This window comes from Cupressus sempervirens, chromosome 2 (assembly GCF_028749045.1).
Source record: "Cupressus sempervirens isolate cs-2001-9-10 chromosome 2, ASM2874904v1, whole genome shotgun sequence".
Lineage (NCBI taxonomy): Eukaryota > Viridiplantae > Streptophyta > Pinopsida > Cupressales > Cupressaceae > Cupressus > Cupressus sempervirens.
Window position 1 is genome coordinate 682,333,198 of NC_143119.1, and position 17,916 is coordinate 682,351,113.

At 35.9% G+C, this 17,916-nt stretch overlaps 1 protein-coding gene across 1 annotated transcript in view; it reads right to left on the reverse strand.

Moving 5' to 3' along the window:
- Nucleotides 1-17,916, reverse strand: part of LOC149575198 (ATP-dependent DNA helicase SRS2-like protein At4g25120) — a 255,426-nt gene that overhangs the window by 66,373 nt on the left and 171,137 nt on the right. Inside the window, exons 21-28 of the mRNA XM_089815031.1 lie at nucleotides 14,745-14,816; nucleotides 14,579-14,665; nucleotides 14,342-14,398; nucleotides 1,376-1,620; nucleotides 1,122-1,215; nucleotides 927-977; nucleotides 653-715; nucleotides 455-514 (exon numbers count right to left, since the gene is read on the reverse strand). Coding sequence (XP_089671157.1) covers nucleotides 455-514; nucleotides 653-715; nucleotides 927-977; nucleotides 1,122-1,215; nucleotides 1,376-1,620; nucleotides 14,342-14,398; nucleotides 14,579-14,665; nucleotides 14,745-14,816 — 729 coding nt within the window. The remainder of the gene's footprint in view (nucleotides 1-454; nucleotides 515-652; nucleotides 716-926; nucleotides 978-1,121; nucleotides 1,216-1,375; nucleotides 1,621-14,341; nucleotides 14,399-14,578; nucleotides 14,666-14,744; nucleotides 14,817-17,916) is intronic.

A 17,916-nucleotide genomic window follows, 5' to 3' on the forward strand; every position in this document is an offset into this window, starting at 1 on the left:
CTCATTGCTGACCCAAAACACTTCCCTCATCCACTATCGCCCCTATTCCAAAAACTTGGGGTCTACGTAACATAGCAACAAACCCATACCTTTTCTAGATTATGGCCATTTCCTTAATAGGATTCATTTGGTCAAGAATTTCATCAAAAAGTATATTATTATATTAATACAGCATGTCTAAAAAAATTCTATCCATACCTAATTTCTCAAGACTTCTAATTCCATTTTAATATTATGACTAAATATTTTTATTATAGAATTTTGGCGAAGTCATTTGAAACATCTCCAAAGATTTGTGCTATTATTGTTCATTTATAGATTTCTACATTGAAAGAGAAATCGACGTCAAATAAAAGAGCATGCCATTAGAAATCCATTTATCAATATATCAAAGGTCAGAACATGAAAAAACAAAACAAAATGTACCGAAAAAGGGATATGCAAGTCAAAACACCTGGCGTTCTGCTTGTAGCAGAAACTTCTCGTCTGGATGCATTTTCTCCCATCTCAATACCTATTATAACCACCATATCCTTAAGACTATGGGATAAAGAAGTGAAAATAGATGACTTAAAATGACCAAATCATCAGAAATTACAGAAATAGGTGCTATTAATCAAAATAAGTATGGACACTATATTTTGTTACTTACATGTTCAGCATAAGAATAAGCATCACTATCTTTCAAGCAGCACTTAAGAGCTCGCAAAACATCCTATACATATAACCCAAGGTAATTAGTACCAGAGCCAAAATAAAAATAAATAGTGCAGAAGCTGAAGTGACAAAACGTGATTTTGATTTCTAAAAGGAATGTTCAGTGGACAATTTTTACAAATATAAAAAAAAATTCCTGAAAAACTCAAAAGTGATAATATCGTACTTCTCAAATCACATTACTTCAAGAAGATGGGGATGTTACAAACCTTATTCCTTGAAGTCTTGCTCCGTATTCGTTCATCTATCACAAATCCAACCTGAAAAGTAGTAACATTTCAAAAACCTCTTTCACAGTAATTTTCTTAAAATTTAGGAAAACCATAAGCTAATTATACATTGAACCTATCTCAGATATCATTCATTGTAATAATCCAATTAAAAATCTTTCAAATCAATATAACCTTGTCAAGCAACCTCTTTGGATCATGAAAAGCCCGCTTCTTAGCCCATGTATGAAATAATGCTGCCACAGTAGACCTCGCCTCAAAATTAAAGCTGACAGAATTACCATCAATATTTTATAGTCACTGTCTGAAAGTACAGAGAACTGACAAGTTGGATTCTTATAAGATACCAGTAATTCATACTTTCCTTTAGTAGACTAGTATTTTAGTAGCGATAAAATCTCATAATTCATAAACTTCACCATACTTACCCTTTTAGGAATCCATTTCCTGCGTTGAATTCTTCATTTAAAACATTTAGTTTTGAATCTTTTTCTTCAGCTATATTGGACGATAAAGACTGATTATAAATACTATTCTCATTTTTTACAGCTGTGTTTGAAGCTATATCATCTTTCTGAGCTTTAAATTCTTGTCTCTTGGAACTTCTGTCATCATTGGACCTCCCAGCTAGCTGGCATGACTCTGAAAGTGTCCTTGAATTTTCTGATTCTGCCTGAAAGATGCATACCACACCAAAGTATTAAGAAAATATTCAAGATCTGTATTCACCAGACAGAAACAACTTATGTGAATAAAATCTAAGTTTTAACTTCATAAGGATCAATTGAATGTTCTGCTACCAAATTAGAAATTTGTTCACAAAATAACAATACTTCTTCAACTGTTTCAATACAAATTACAAATTCATACGATGTTAGAACCTACTAACTATTCTATTTACATAGATTATGGGTATACAAATTGATGCAGAAGCATCCTAGGTTGCCTTGTTATCCTGCTCATTTTGTTCACTCTTCATTAACCGAGTTACCCAGTGTATGACAAGTGACTCTTCATTAACCAAGTTACCCAGTGTACGCCAAGTGACTCTTCATTAACCTAGTTACCCAGTGTACGCCAAGTGACTCTTCATTAACCTAGTTACCTAGTGTATGCCAAGTGACTCTTCATTAACCGAGTTACCCAGTGTATGCCAAGTGACTCTTCATTAACCTAGTTACCCAATGTTTGCCAAGTGACTCTTCATTAACCAAGTTACCCAGTGTACACCAAGTGACTCTTCATTAACCGAGTTACCCAGTGTATGCCAAGTAACTCTTCATTAACCTAGTTACCCAGTGTTCGCCAAGTAATTCTTCATTAACTGAGTTACCTAGTGTATGCCAAGTGACTCTTCATTAACCTAGTTACCCAATGTTCGCCAAGTGACTCTTCATTAACCGAGTTACCTAGTGTACGCCAAGTGACTCTTCATTAACCGAGTAACCCAGTGTATGCCAAGTGACTCTTCATTAACCGAGTAACCCAGTGTATGCCAAGTGACTCTTCATTAACCTAGTTACCCAGTGTTCGCCAAGTGACTCTTCATTAACCAAGTTACCTAGTGTACGCCAAGTGACTCTTCATTCGCCAAGTTACCCAGTGTTTGCCGAGTGTCAGCATTTGGACGTGATCTCTGCAAGCCGACTTGCAGGATTTATTTTGTTCGCGACATTTATGTTAAAATATTTTCTAGGGATTTGTCCAAACCGTTGTTGGGTCGGCCTTCCTCTTATGTAATGTTCTAGAATAATCTGTAAGCCATTTTGGCAAGTATATATAGAGTGTTTAGGCTTAAAGTTAGGCAAGTTTTTGGGAAGAAGATTAGAGAGCAGAACTGAAAGTGTGAATTTGCAGTTGGATCTTTGAATGTGAATGTATTTGTAATTGGCCGTAACCCAGAAGGCCTTACAGCTCGGCATGTATGAAGATATTTTGAAGAATCAATAAAAGTATTTCAATCTTCTTCCTCCTGTGGTTGTTGTTCTTTGTGTTCACTTCCATTGTGTTAACTCTTGCAGGGTGGTTTGGATAGTTGGGTGAGCCTTTGGCCCTAGTTATTCACTCTTTTTCCTGCGTCACAAATACCCATGAAAATAACAAAACTCTAAATATACCTAAACATACTATCAAACTATAACTAACATACATAATAATGTAATATTCCTAACGAAATACAACAATATTACCAATCAATCCAATAACAAGATCATTCTTGATATACCATGTTTGCTTCTAATTAGGTAGTACAAGGACAAGACCATAGAGATGGGAAAACAGATGAAGCCACCTGAGATGTTTAAGGGTGTTGTGTTACAATAATTTTACAATTAAACTCTTCTGGTATGTAGATTTCAGATCAAAGCATGTGAAATTTGAACCCTTGCAGCACAAAAAATGGCCCCATATTTTGCAAATATATCCAACATCCAGGTCAAAACACTAAAACCGACTTCAATTTGAAAGGATGAGAAACCAAAGAAAAATAAAGAAAACCCAAGTAGATGGTTGGATATGTCCAAAACCGATTTTCCAATGTACCTATTTCTTTGCAAAAATCTGATATCCCCAAGCTTATTCTCCACAAAAGAAATCTACTTTATGCACTAGAAGAAGCAATGGCACTATTTTGATGGTGTCCTAGAGGTGCTGCTAGCACTGGGCAGCAAGAAGCTAAATTTGGGTGGCTCTCAAGCCACAACGTGTTTGTAGGCAACATAGTGAAGTCTTTGCACAATGGTAGCTAATGGCATCACCCATTGGATTACACCCTCTAGCAGCGAAGTCTTTGCACAATTGTAGTTAATGGCACAGTCCATTGGATTATATCATATATGATTGTATTCTCTCATCTTCAATGGGACTCTGAGTCTCAACCCCAAGTCAAAAATAAGAATTATGCGTAAAACCATTGACTATTCCCAACACTATATAGAAGTTGTTGGTAATAAGGTGTCTCAACCTTTGAGCCATTGCATTTAATATTTCGATTACATTTGATGAATATTTGATGATATACTAAGTTGCTAGCTTTAGTAGTTGTCATATCACTTCGTCAGGCCCATGTGGGAGGCATTATGAGGAGAGCTCAACAAAGTACCACTTGACACTTGGGCAATCATTTAAAGACAAGAGTTTGTGAAAACTTCTCAAAGTTGTGTTATGGTGGCTTGTCCCAACATTGTTAACTATGGCAAGATCCCATGGTTTAGGAAGTTAGCACCCACTTTGAAGAGTCAAGTTTGAAGGTCGCCATTGCAAGTGGAGCTGTGCACAAATGTATTTTCTGTTTCCATGTTGATTCTACATGAAATGTTAATGCTTTTCGAGGTGCATTTAGTTTTTGCAGTTCTTTCTTAAAAATCACTTCCTTATGCATTGTAAGCTATGAAAATACAAGTGTATGCTAGAGGATATTAGATGAGGATTGACTCACACAAGGGTTATGCTATCATATTTCTTCTAGAAAAGGAACAAGATGTAAATCCCCATGTATTTGCAAATGTATTCTGACAATATTTGTTGATGAATAATACTTTGGCTATGCGTTTTGAAGTGTGCAGTTTCTTAGCCCAAAGGGTTTTCCTCATGTAAATGTGTGTTATGTTATTTTCTCTTATTCTTTATATTTTGAATTATGTGCTTTGAATCTCAATGTTGTAATGTTGTTGAAACCCACTTGATCTTAAAATATATGTTCATTTCATCTACTTTCCTTTTAAGGATTATTGCATGGGAAACAAACTAGTTTCCACTTTTATGGCATAGTAGTATGTGCTTGTATCAACATATTGAAATCCATTTAATATTGGACATTACATGCACATACTGATCATAGATGGCTTTCTGGGATGCTAATATTCCGCTTCAACTGGTCTCAGAGCTCAGTTTCATGGTTTGCATGTACTTGCATGTGGGTTGCATGTACTTGCATGGGTCTACATGTTTCTGGCATGTCATTGCATGTTAAAATCCATGGTTTAAGGTCCCAGGTAATCCTTCAATGAAAATTTCATAGCTTGAGAAAATTAGTTGAATTGGTTGATGACTAATCCTTTGATGAGAGCAAGTCACGCAGTTGTTTTAATTTTCAAGAGACAACAGGCATTTTAAAGGATGGAGAAGGCGAAGAAGATAGAGTTGATTATGTCTAGTCATTTTGGCCCAAAGTTTGCATCCTTATTCTCAACATTCCATAGTTCATTCAGTCAAACAATGGAGCTCTATTTGAGGAGAGATCTTCTTGACTAGCTGATGCAGGAGTATCCGAGTATATGTATTATCTTCATTATCTAAAAAAAAAAATGGGTTTGTTTAAATTTAGTCATCAAGAGTAATCAGGAGTCGTCAAGAGTAATCAGGTGTCATGAGGAGCAATTAGGAGCCACCATGCTAGATAGGGTTTTGATTTTCAGTTTTGGCTTGGTTTGGGTTCATATGTTAGGAGCAATTAGGAGTTGTCAAGATAGATTTGACCTAGTCAAGAGCTGTTGGTGTTGTCTCACATAGTCAAAGCATTAAAATTAGGATATAAAAAAGGATATATATTCTTTGTGGTTAATGAATTTCTTTTCAACTCCTTGATTTAAAATTGGAAATTACTTCCCTCCTCTTGATTGTTCATTAATCTTCTCATGTATATATATGTATTTAAACTCATTTGAAGGGGGCATCTTGTTTAGGATTCTTTTTGGAGAATTGAAAACAGCAACCAATCTGAAAAAATGTCTCATTTATTGTTATCTGTAACCATATGTATTGTTTGTTTGGATCTTATTTTTAAAATTTTACAAATCCATACTTCTCCTTGATAAAAATTGTAAATATGTCATGTCCTTGTTTTATTACCTTTGTTCTAAACTAAAAATTTCTTGAAAAAATCAAAATTTGGGACTATGTGCCCTTCATTCTCACATTTTCAACAAGGATAATAATATCCATCCCTTAAGCTATGGGTCCCAACTTAGGAGCTCTTCTCTGTGTACAACCCTTGTAGTTCAAGCTTACTACACTTATGTGATCCTTTGGAGACCCTATTTCGTATTTCTTATTTGAGAACCGCTTATTGATTTGAGCCTTCCCATTTTCAGCCAAGTCCACTTTCTCTTGCTTTTAGTTGTCTTTACCTTTTCCCCTTCCTTCATGTGTTCCTCTTGTTCAGAAAAAGTTAGATCTTCTATAATGTTCCTGTCATAAAATAAATAAATTATTAAAACCTTTGTTTATGGGTTGATTGATTTAGCATATCTCAGACACATTTTTATCTTAATTGTTTTAGTGGGAGTTTGTTGTGTCTTATGTCGGCACTTATTTTCTCCCTTGATGGGGTATTTATGTCCATGAGATTGAGTTGTTTAGGTATACGTTCTTTGGATTATTTCACTGTAATGTGAATTCATGTTGGAGTTTAGTATTGTTCGCCATTTTGGAAGTGAAAGACCTTCCCTTCTTGGCTTTTTGGTTTTTGTGGGATTCAACCCTCACCCTACTCCATCATTTGTACTACTTGCTTTGGATATGGCATGTCTCGAGTGCTATTTGTTTGGTAATATAAATTTTTTATTCAGTGACAATTCACATACATTACTTCTCTTGGCGAATATATTTGTGGTGTATGTTTTTATCTGTGCATCTGTTTGGTGTCTCTTGGAGAACTTCAACCATACCATCATCTAGTCGTACGTCCCACATAAACTCCCCCTTTCGTTCCTCCAATCGCCACTGTACACTTGGCATACTTCTTACTGTACGAATTACAAAATGCATCACCACACCCTCCTCTCCTCCACTATACATACTCACCATCCCCACCGTACACCTATCCACCTGCTCACCGTATGACACAAGACTCTTGCCATACAGGCACCATTTCCCTCTATACAGACTACCATCTCTCATTGGCCATTCTACACCCTCCTCATATACTACTATATGGCAACTAGACATCGTACACCCATAGCCATTAACGTACGGACAATACTTGCAACGTCCCCAACTTCATAAGGCGTTGTTGCTACCGTATGGGCTTTCTACAATACATTCTAAGTCTAAGTCTGGAGATTGCATTCAAAGATGTTTTTCGGCACACTGATTGATTCAATACATTACAATGATATCAAAGCGATTGATACTGCCACCCTATGGACAGTCAATGAAAGTTTATAGCAGGAAATGAAGGAGATCCAATTCGGTTGATAGAATTTACAAGAACTCACTCCTGCTAAAGTCATGGCACTATTGAGGCATCTTTCAAGGAATCAGGCACAGATCAATGACACTCAACGACTTATGGAAGAAACTCTCCAGAAAATAGATTAAAATAAAATATCTAGAAAACAAATTGGCTACAGTGACGATTCAGTCTCGAGATAGGCAAATCCTCATCAAGCACACTCTCGACCCTCCATGCCAATTTTCCGTCCACAGATGGTGATGTTGCAAGGAGGAAGGCTACCAACCATTGAGGAAGTTTAAGAACAATTGAAAGAATAGTTGAAGAATGCAAACTTGGAAGAGGATATATCATACAAAGATTATGCAGAATTGAGAATGCGATAATCTTGGGGCGTAAACCGGAAATATTTTACCTATGATGTCAAAAGGAAGTTGAGTAGAGTGAATCTGTCACCATTTGATGGATCCAAATCCATATATCCTCAGGCATGGGTAATGAAGGTTGACACCTACTGCCATCTCAACCCCATGCAAGAAGAGGAAGCAATTAAATTTGTAGCACTCCACTTGGAGGGAGTGGCACATGAATGGCGCCATCATTGCACAATTATGCTGAGACATGACCAAGTAAATACTTATGCAGAATTCACTGAAAGGTTGACAAATCGATTTGATGATAAAGATCCGGAATTTAATTTTAAAGAAGTGACACAGTTAAGACAAACAGGATCGGTTGACCATTACATCACGGAATTTCACAAACTCTCTAGTTTGGTTACAAACATCTCTGGTAGGAGACAGATAGTACTATTCATGGACGGACTAACAGAACCATTAAGGGGTTGGGTAAAGAGTTTCAATCCTGTCACCCTCTCGAAGGCTATCAAAAAGGTGCAAACTACGGTGTCATCAAAGGCATCTCCCTCCTGAGGTTACTCCCACTCCAAACTACCATTGGTTCTAAGGGACAAAGATAACAAACCTCTATTGAAGAAGCTTTCATTGGACAAAGGCACTAGACAAGAACTTCGAAGGAAGAAATTATGTGTCACCAGTAAGGAGTCGAGGGAATCTAGGCACAGATTCCTTGGTAAAGGAAAAATAGACCACATCGAAGTTGCATCTAAAGATGAGTATGATCAGGAAAATCTACACACAAAGGGCAATCACCGACTAGAGGACTCCAAGATGGTCAGCCTAAATCATATGGAGAAGATCGTTGCATTGGTATAACGCGAAGGAATCATTGTCTTGGTTAGGAGCTTGAGATGGACGATATTCAGGGTACAGGGAACCCTTCAAGGACAACGAGTCCTTTTTATGTTGGATAGCAAAGTCAGTCTAGATTTTATAAACTCATCATTGGTGAAACGAAGAGGTCTGTCTACAAAGGCACAAACAAGATTCCAAGTCAAAGTCGTCGGAGGAACACTCTTACCTTGCATGTGCCATTTTCCCTAACTGAGTGTCACCATGGCTAATCACACAATGACAAAGGATTTCTTTATAGTAAACCTAGATGATATGGAGGTCATTCTGGGCATACAATGGATGGAGTCACTTGACGAATACACATAGAGCTTCAAACGGATGGACTTCACTTTTGTGGTCAATAGAAAGAAGGTTGTTCTCAGAGAGACGGCTACTGAGGGACCAAAGGAAGTTTCCACAAAATAGATGGAGGTCGTTTTCCAGCATGATGGCATTGCTTGGCTTACACATTGCTTTGTGTAGGCAAAGCTAAAAAAGGGCAAAGGCCGGACCATCAAGATGATTTACAGGTCATTTTGAACACACATGATAAGATTTTTTCAGACACTCCTCCTGGGATGCCTCCCCATTGTGGTTTTGAGCATATCATTCAATTGGAAGCCGATGCAAACTAATTATCACCATGTCATACCATCGTCTTAGAAAATTCAAAGATGAGATTGAGAAGATGATTCAAGAACTACTCAAGAAGGGATGATCCAATCCAACTCTATCCCTTCTGCATCATTAGTGGTGTTGGTGAAAAAGGATGGGACGTACATGTGTGTGAACTATCATACATTAAACAAGAACAAAATCAAAAGTATATACTCGATCCCATGGATCGACGAATTGCTAGATGAATTGCATGATGCAGTCTACTTTTCTAACATAGATCTTTGCTCTGGATACCATCAAATCCCCATGCGGGAGGAAGATGTTGAAAAGACCTCTTTTCGTTGTTTCTACGGGCATTATGAATTCCTAGTCAAGCCATTTGGATTAATGAATGCACTAGTTACATTTCAGTCTTGCATGAATTGAATCTTCAACAAGCAATTGCATTAGTTCTTGCTGATATTTTTTTATGACATTCTGACTCATAGTGAAACATGGGAAGAACACTTGAGGCATCTAGATGAAGTCATCGGGATCATGGAAACCCAATCATTGTTTGCCAAGCAATGCAAGTGTGAATTTGGAATAACAGAATTATTATACCTGGGACATATCGTCAGCCAATACAGAGTACACGTTTACCAAGAGAAGATCTAGGCTATTCTTGATTGGACTCTGTCAAAATCACTTACAGAGTTGTGAGGTTTCTTCAGACTCTATTGTTATTACATTAGATTTGTAAAAGGTTTCTCCTAGCTCAACACACCTTTAACCGATCTAAGGGTTCTTTTCAGTGGAGTGAAAAGGCACACCCTAGCTTTGACAAATTGAAAGAGGTTCTGAGTACTTGTCCAGTGCTTCATTACCAAATTTTATCCAACATTTCATCTTGGAGTGTGATGCCTCAAGGGAAGGCATCGGCACCATGTTGATGCAGGATCGACATCCGAAACCATTCAAAAGTTGAAAGCTCACATAGAGTGGACGACTATACTCCATTTATGATAAGGAAATGTTGGCCATTGTGGACGCCTTCACCAAGTTTCGACAATATCTATTGGGTGTCAAGTTTGTTGTTCGCACCAATCATAACAATTCGAGGAACTTCATGGAACTAAGGAACTTAAACGAGAGACAACAAAAATGGATAAGAAAGGTATAGGCTTTTGCTTTTGATATTCAATACGTGAAGGGTAAGAATCATATCATAGCAAATGCTTTGTCAGGAAAACTAGCCATCTATTCATTAGCCTAAATCTTGAGTGATTGAAAGCCATACTTGTTGGTGGAATACTCCAAAAACACATTTGCATGTAAGATAATGGACAGTGACATTCAAGACGGCCTATATAAGGTGGTTGATGACATCATCTACTACAAGGATCAAATTTCCTTAGTGCACGAAAAAAACTAAAGCAAAGGTTCTTGAAGGAAATATATACTTCACTGTTGGTTGGACACCTAGGATTTCTCAAGGCCTATAAACAACTCAGAGAAAAATTTTCATGGAAAGGAAGTAAGGATGATGTATTGCACTACATGGGGGAATATGCAACATGCCACAAAAAAAAATCCGAGCACACCTTACCTGCTGAACTATTACAACACTTGTCAATACCAGAACAGAAGTGGGACAGCATCTCTATGGATTTCATCAACAGCCTTCTGAGGGTAAATGGAAGGGAATGCATCTTTGTGGTAGTTAACCAGTTGACAAAGTATGCACACTTATTTGCCATCCCCACAAAGTTCCAAGGTGCACAAGAAGCTGACTTATTCTTCAGATAAGTTTCTGCCTCCACGAGCTTCCCTAAAACATTGTGAGCGATGGGGATAATCATTTTCTCAATACCTTGTGGACGAAATTATTTCAATTAGCGAGAAAAAAAAAATCTCCAAGCACTTGCTACCAACCCTAGACTGATGGACAAATAGAAACTGTGAACAAATGGTTAGAAGGCTACCTATAGAACTATGCTTGAACACAGCAACGAGCATGGGTCAAATGGTTGCAACTTGGAGAATATTCTTATAATACAACATATCACATGTCGATCGAGATGGCACCCTTCAAAGTACTCCACCGGTATGAGCCCCTTTCATTTCTCGACATTGTTTTCAGTGGTAGTCATATAGCTAGGGCAAAAGAGTGGCTAAAGGAGGCACAAGACATTTGAGATTCTTAAAGAAAAATTTGCAAAGGGCGCAAAATCGACAAAGGATATATGCCAACAAACATTAAACATAGAGAAGTTTGGAGGTGGGCGATCTGGTCTAACTTAGATTCTAGCTATATAGACAATCATCATTTAAGGTAAAGGGAAAGGAAAATCTAGGAACATGAGTTTACAGTCTTTATCTTATAACTTGCCGTATTGATGATGTCTATGAACTTGAAATACCAAATGGAAACTGCATACACGTCTTCCATGTATCCTTCATGAAGAAAGTCATGGGATAGAACATCTCATTAACCACAAACTTTCCACCTCTCAATGAAGAAGGGAATCTTGTGTTGGAATCAATCGAAATCATTGATATGCGGGCAACAACACTTCGGAACTGAATAGTTAAGGAATGGGCATTTGGTCACATGGGGAAATAATAGGTGTGATTGTTTTTCCAAATGGCATATATAAACGATCAACATTTTTGGAGTTATTATTATTTTTGTGGCCAAATTATTATTAAATTATTAAATGAGATCTATTAATTAAAATGTGTATTGATAAAGGCTCTTTAATGAAAAGTGTTTGGAAGAAGCCAAGTTGCATTATATAAGGGACTTCATGGAGAAAAAGAATTTGTTCTCTTGCCTATTGATTTTTATTCTTTTATGAAGTTGTTGAAGAGTTTTAACAAGGATTTCCTGAGGACTGATTCTACTATAATCGCACTCCGGATCACTGAATATTGTGGTGAATCATAATCTCATTATATGCTAGTTAATTCAAACTATTCTAATCACAAGCTTGGTGTTGTTATATACCAAGATTAGTTCTTCATTTGCAGAAAATTATTCTAAGTTGCCGATTCAGGTTCGAAGATGGATTCAAGTTCAAGTTCGGATTCGTGGGTTCGAGCAAAAAAATATTTCCCATTTGGGTTCATGGGTGGGTATATATATATATATATATATATATATATACAAAAAAAGGGAAAGATTCATAATTGTAAAACTAACTTACAAAGTCATTTCATAGTATGAATATCTTAGAAAATATATTAAAAACTATTAAAATATTGATTGTTTAATGGTTTTAAGTTCACTCTTTGACCCCATAGACTGTCGGTCCTCCCAGATTCACCTAGATCTGCGGTGGGTACAGAAAGGGTCCCAGTTTGGGACTATGGGTCGGCCCATGCATACCCACGCGGACCCACAGTCCCAAATAGGGACCCCTCCCGATCCCGTAGCAGACTCGGGCTCGGATCTGAACCCAGACTCGAGCTCCAAGGTCCGAACCCAGCTCTCCAGAAATTATTCTACTGAATTGGGCATTTGCAATTCTCAGCCTTCAAGACTGCAGCAACAGTGATTTGAGGGTGAGTTTGGTTTGCCTAGTGTGGAGTGGGTGTTGGATTTTAAAAACTGCTGCAAGCAAATAAGTGCCCTATCTACCAGGTTTTTTAATTATAATTGCCATGTATTTGAGGCCTATTGTAATGGTTTGAAAATACCATGCTTGGAAATCATTGACTTTGCTTAACGTTTCAGTTTGTAATCAATCGCATTAAATTCTAATATGATTGGAATCACAAGCAGTTGAATGTCAAGAGTTGTCTCGTTGAAATTTAGTTTCATGCCAACTGTTTGCGTTAATATGAGATACCCAAACCATACAAAAAGATTCCAGACATTCATACAGAGAACAATAAACTCACTAGATTTAAATTCCTTTAGGAATTGAGGCAGAGAGCTCAACCTCTCTGAAGGGTTTCAACAAGACATTCAACAATTGAGTGTCCTAAAGGAGCAATGCAGAGAATCAGGTACTCTCTGAAGAACCCAGTATATACTGATAGTACAACATATGCATATGTGAGGGTGGATAAACCCAGTGTGATTTTCATAAGGGATGAGAAGAACTCTCTCCTAGAAATGACTGATATATCAAGACTGATTATCGATAAGGTCTTAAATAAAAGAAATATAGTGAGGAGATGGTGCTTAGTGGACAGTTGTTCAAAGTCAAACATAACAAGTAGAACCCCATGAAGTAATCCCCCAAGAACTAAACATCTGATCACAGACTCTCCTTAAGAAGGCAATTAATTTGGGAAATTAAATTTATTTATTTAATACCTTGCATAACTAGGTAATACCTCATTCGATTGACAATCGTATACATCTGATCACAGTCTCTCCTTTGGAAGGCAATTAATTTGAGGAATTAAATTTATTTCTTTAATTCCTTGCATAACTAGGTAATACCTCATTCAATTGACAATTGTATATATATATATGTCAGAGTACTAACATATGTTGCAGGTTTATTCATCAAAGAGATAGAGTACGTCAGCCCAACAAGCCAAAACATTACAGAAATGCTAGTCATGCTTGGCACCTTTTAGAGCTACATTTGATTATGGTTGGCATATCTGCAAATTAGGCATTATTTCTAGTTTCAAACAAAATGATGGGTGACCAGTCATGAATGGAATCACAAACACAGAAATTGCAAATAGAAGAATACTTTTGCTCCAACAGGGCACAGTGTTGCTTAAGAAGAAACCATTTGTAAAAGATCATGTTTTTGCTAAACAGCTAGAGCACAGTATTAGAAGGTTGACACTGGATCTGTAGGACTCGCCAAAGCTTGCTCACCTTGGAACTTGGTCGGGCCTGTTTGCCTCAAGACTAACCAAGTCTACAAAGTTTAGAGAAAATCCAGTAATTTTGGTTCTTATCAATCATTTCTAAAATACCAAGAATCTGTGGATCAATAGTTTTTTGTTTGCCTGTGTATAAACTTACATGGGATGGTCTCTATTATAAAATTAATGAGAAAACTAATGCAAAGAAAAAATAAAATGGATAGAAAATATATGACTACACATCCCATCCCTCACATTAATGCACCTTAAACACTACTAATAGCAAGTTTGGCATATAAATACTATCCATGAATAAATTATGCAAAAACATTTATAGTTCATAAAATAATCAAGAGTTCATTGGATTGGTGCACATATAATGAGATAAAGAGATAATATATAAATTAGATCTAAACATTGACCAGACCTTCTTTCCCTATATCTCTAAAATATGCAAGCTTTCAAGGTAATTCAACCAGTTTTAGATATCACAGTATACATAACTGAAAAACATCAGCATTGATGATACCAACCTCAATATCAACAAGATGGAGAGGTAGTTCCTTCAAGAATCGAGAGGGCTGAAGTAACTGCACCATGTTAACTATCAATCAATATCAATTTATTTATAATTTCCATTTAAATAGTTCTCTGCTTCCTCTACCTTTAATGATTATTCCAATACAGTTGCTCCATTTACATATTTGGAAAAACTTAAAAGCGGAAAAGTTAATAAACCTTCAGATTATGAGTAAGAATATAATACAAACCTGCCAATTTGAGTCTACAACAACATATAAAATGTAAAGCTTTTTCCGAGCACGAGTCATCGCCACATAGAACAATCGTCTCTCCTCCTTCAAAGCATACAAATATAAACAGCATTAAGCTGAAGATTTTCTATAATAGTTTATCTGCACAAACTCACAAACTTACCTCTAGAGAGGTTGCCCCATTCTTTACTGAGCCGTTTGATTCATGCAGCAAGGGTATTTCTGAATCATTAGCCTGCAGAATTATAAATTTCAATTGAAAAAGAAATTAGGTTCATAAAATCAGTAAGAGATGATACATCACTACTAGTACCTATCATATGAGAAGAGGTAATGAGCAATTATAGGTATATGATTGTATTCAATCAGACAAAGGATTGAATGTCTTGACAGCTAAGAATCATTTTACTCATGATACGTTTTGCATGATAACAATACGATACAACTGAATTTTTAGAGTATTAAGGTTGATTTGCATTCATGTTTAAGATTATTCTAATGATCAAACAATGAGGCTACACAACAGGCATTTGGCCATAAGTAAAATATAGACCTTTGAATTCTGGTATTGATAGCTAATCTTTATTTTACAGTTTACTTATAAATATTATATCACATTTTTATATTTGAGACTTCCTCTTTGTATGTATACTACAATATACTTTGCATCTTTTACTCGCATGGAGTGTAGTCTCATTGACCATGTTTCTGGTTTCTCCTCCAACATTATGCACTTTATTAGTAATGCTAGAATAAATTATAAGATGCAGAAGAACATGTCCGTTTTTCATTGACTTCTACAATCTGTTTGTAAATTCCCTACGCTGAAAAATGCAAGAATACTGTAATCTGTTCCTTCCACAATTTTAACATCCATGTAAATTATTCTCATCATCACCTATTTTAAAATTTTGTACTGATTAATTCATGTATCCAATAGCCTTGTAGTACTCCTTTCTGTTAATGATCTGATTGTATGTATATGTTAATTCACTTCTGTAGCTTGTAATGGCACTTGTTTACTTTTTTGTAGATTTCAAGTTACCTTCTCAATGAATATGTATATGATATTAAGAGACATGTCTCTTGTTAATGTCTTAACTCACTTTGTTTATCACAAATAATATTTGATCAAGGTATTATCATGATTAAAATATATGATACTAATTTATATGTAATATATATATATGTGTGTGTGTGTGTGTGTGTGTGTGTGTGTGTATGTAATATATATATATATATAATTAATAACTAATTATCAAGAATACAAATGCTCCAAGATAACAATAGTGAAGCATAGACATCAAATGTTTAAAGACGACAAGTCATTCAAACATTCGATTCCATCAATTGGAATTATCCGATCGAAGTTACAATTATTAACACTCCCTCTTAGCTAGGGAGGATGATTTCTATCCAAATAAACAACATAGTTTACAACTATTACCTCACGGTAACATCAAGAGTATGGTATACCCAAGAATATTAACCATTTGATAATCACCATACTCGTATCTTTACTTGGTATGCACACTAACATTACATCTCATGATGTCTACCAGAAAAGATATCTGCCCATTATTTATACATTACCTTATGGTATCATCAAAGTATGGTATATACAAGAATATCATCCATAAGATATTCACCATCCTTATATTTTCTTTGGTTTGTGCACTAGCATCAAGTCTCATGATGCCTACCAAAGAAAATATCAGCACAAGGTGTCTCTATGTACTAGTCTCATAGTACACACCATGCCATATCTATGTAACTACTAACTTTGTTACATGAGAGATGTACATTATAATGATCTATAAGGACATCATTATAACATCAATCATGATAGCAAGTTAGACTATTGTAAGATCATCACCTTACTATTGTAACCACCAGAAAACATCAATGAAAGATCATCACCTTCCATGATGTTTCCACAAAGGCATGTAGTAACTCACATGACATCCACTATGAACATTCCTAGAGGGTAAACAACGACTTTCACCTCAAACTTCTCTCTGACAAAAAAGAAAACATTACAAAGAATTTCAACTTGAACTTCTCTCTCACAAAGAAAAACTTATTATAAGTACATCAAATTTAATCACAAATGTTGAATCTCCCTTTCAAAAAGGGTTATGTTCAATAACTCCAAACATTTCTTCAATAATGTCTAAACTTCACTCTTGTAAAAGGCTTGGAGAAAATATCAATTGTTAGATCTTCAATGATAATGAACTCTAAATGAATAACATTCCAAGTATCCATCTATGGTTTAGCCATTTGCATAAAGGCCTTTTTGTTTACATACATGGAACTTCATCTCATGAATCATAGTCCTCTAATTGCTATAGTTTTTTTATCACTAGAGAATCCATCTCAACATAGTTTACTCCCTCTGAATCAATATGACCAGGATCCTAAACATGAATTGAAGCATATCCTCTCTCTGCTCCCTCTGTCACAAAAGCATACATTGATTCATAGTACCATGAATGAATGTACTAAACTGCAGATTTATCCTTGGGCTTGACAACATAAGATATTACAATAATTTGGTTCTCTTAAGTACATGTATCAACCACTTGACCTCTTTGTACAAGATTTCCTTCTAATGAAAGGTCAGGCTCCCTCTTTATACAGAAGGATACTCATAATCTCATTCATCAAAAGATGTCTTGCTTCAAGAGTCTCTGATTGTCTAAATTGAGTCACATGTGTTGAAGGTGCTAGATCCAATACCACTTTGGACTAAAATAAGATCAAGTCCTAGAGAAAAATTTTTAAAATGCCTCAATAGCATTCCTAATGCACCATTCTTGTCTTCCTGGAAGAACATACATGTAGATCCTTGATACAAGTTGCTTCAATGAAGGTCCATATGCATCAAATTGGAAAAAGGAATGCTTCCATATAAGTATTTGTTAAACAATTTGAGTATATAGTCTGTGCTCCCATTCTTAGATTATTTGAGAGACATCTCCCCTCTAGAGATGGTTTAAAATTGGAACTCTTATAGTGTCTCTTATCTAACATCTCCCCTCTAACAATGATTCAAATGCGAATGCAACATTGGTTATTGTTCCCCCCTCCCACAATGTAAAATTTCAACTCTTATATCGTTGAACTATTTTGTATCACATCAAATTTGGCAAACTTATTTCTATTCTTCTTTTTCTTCTTTGCAAAAACATATCCTTGGGGATCAAGGAAAAAAATAAGAGCATCATAAAGAAAATAATTCGTACATTACATGCAAGGATATAGTTAACTGATTGAATATGATATGAAAATAAAAGTAGTATTCAAGAGGTAATAACCAACAATACTTTTCT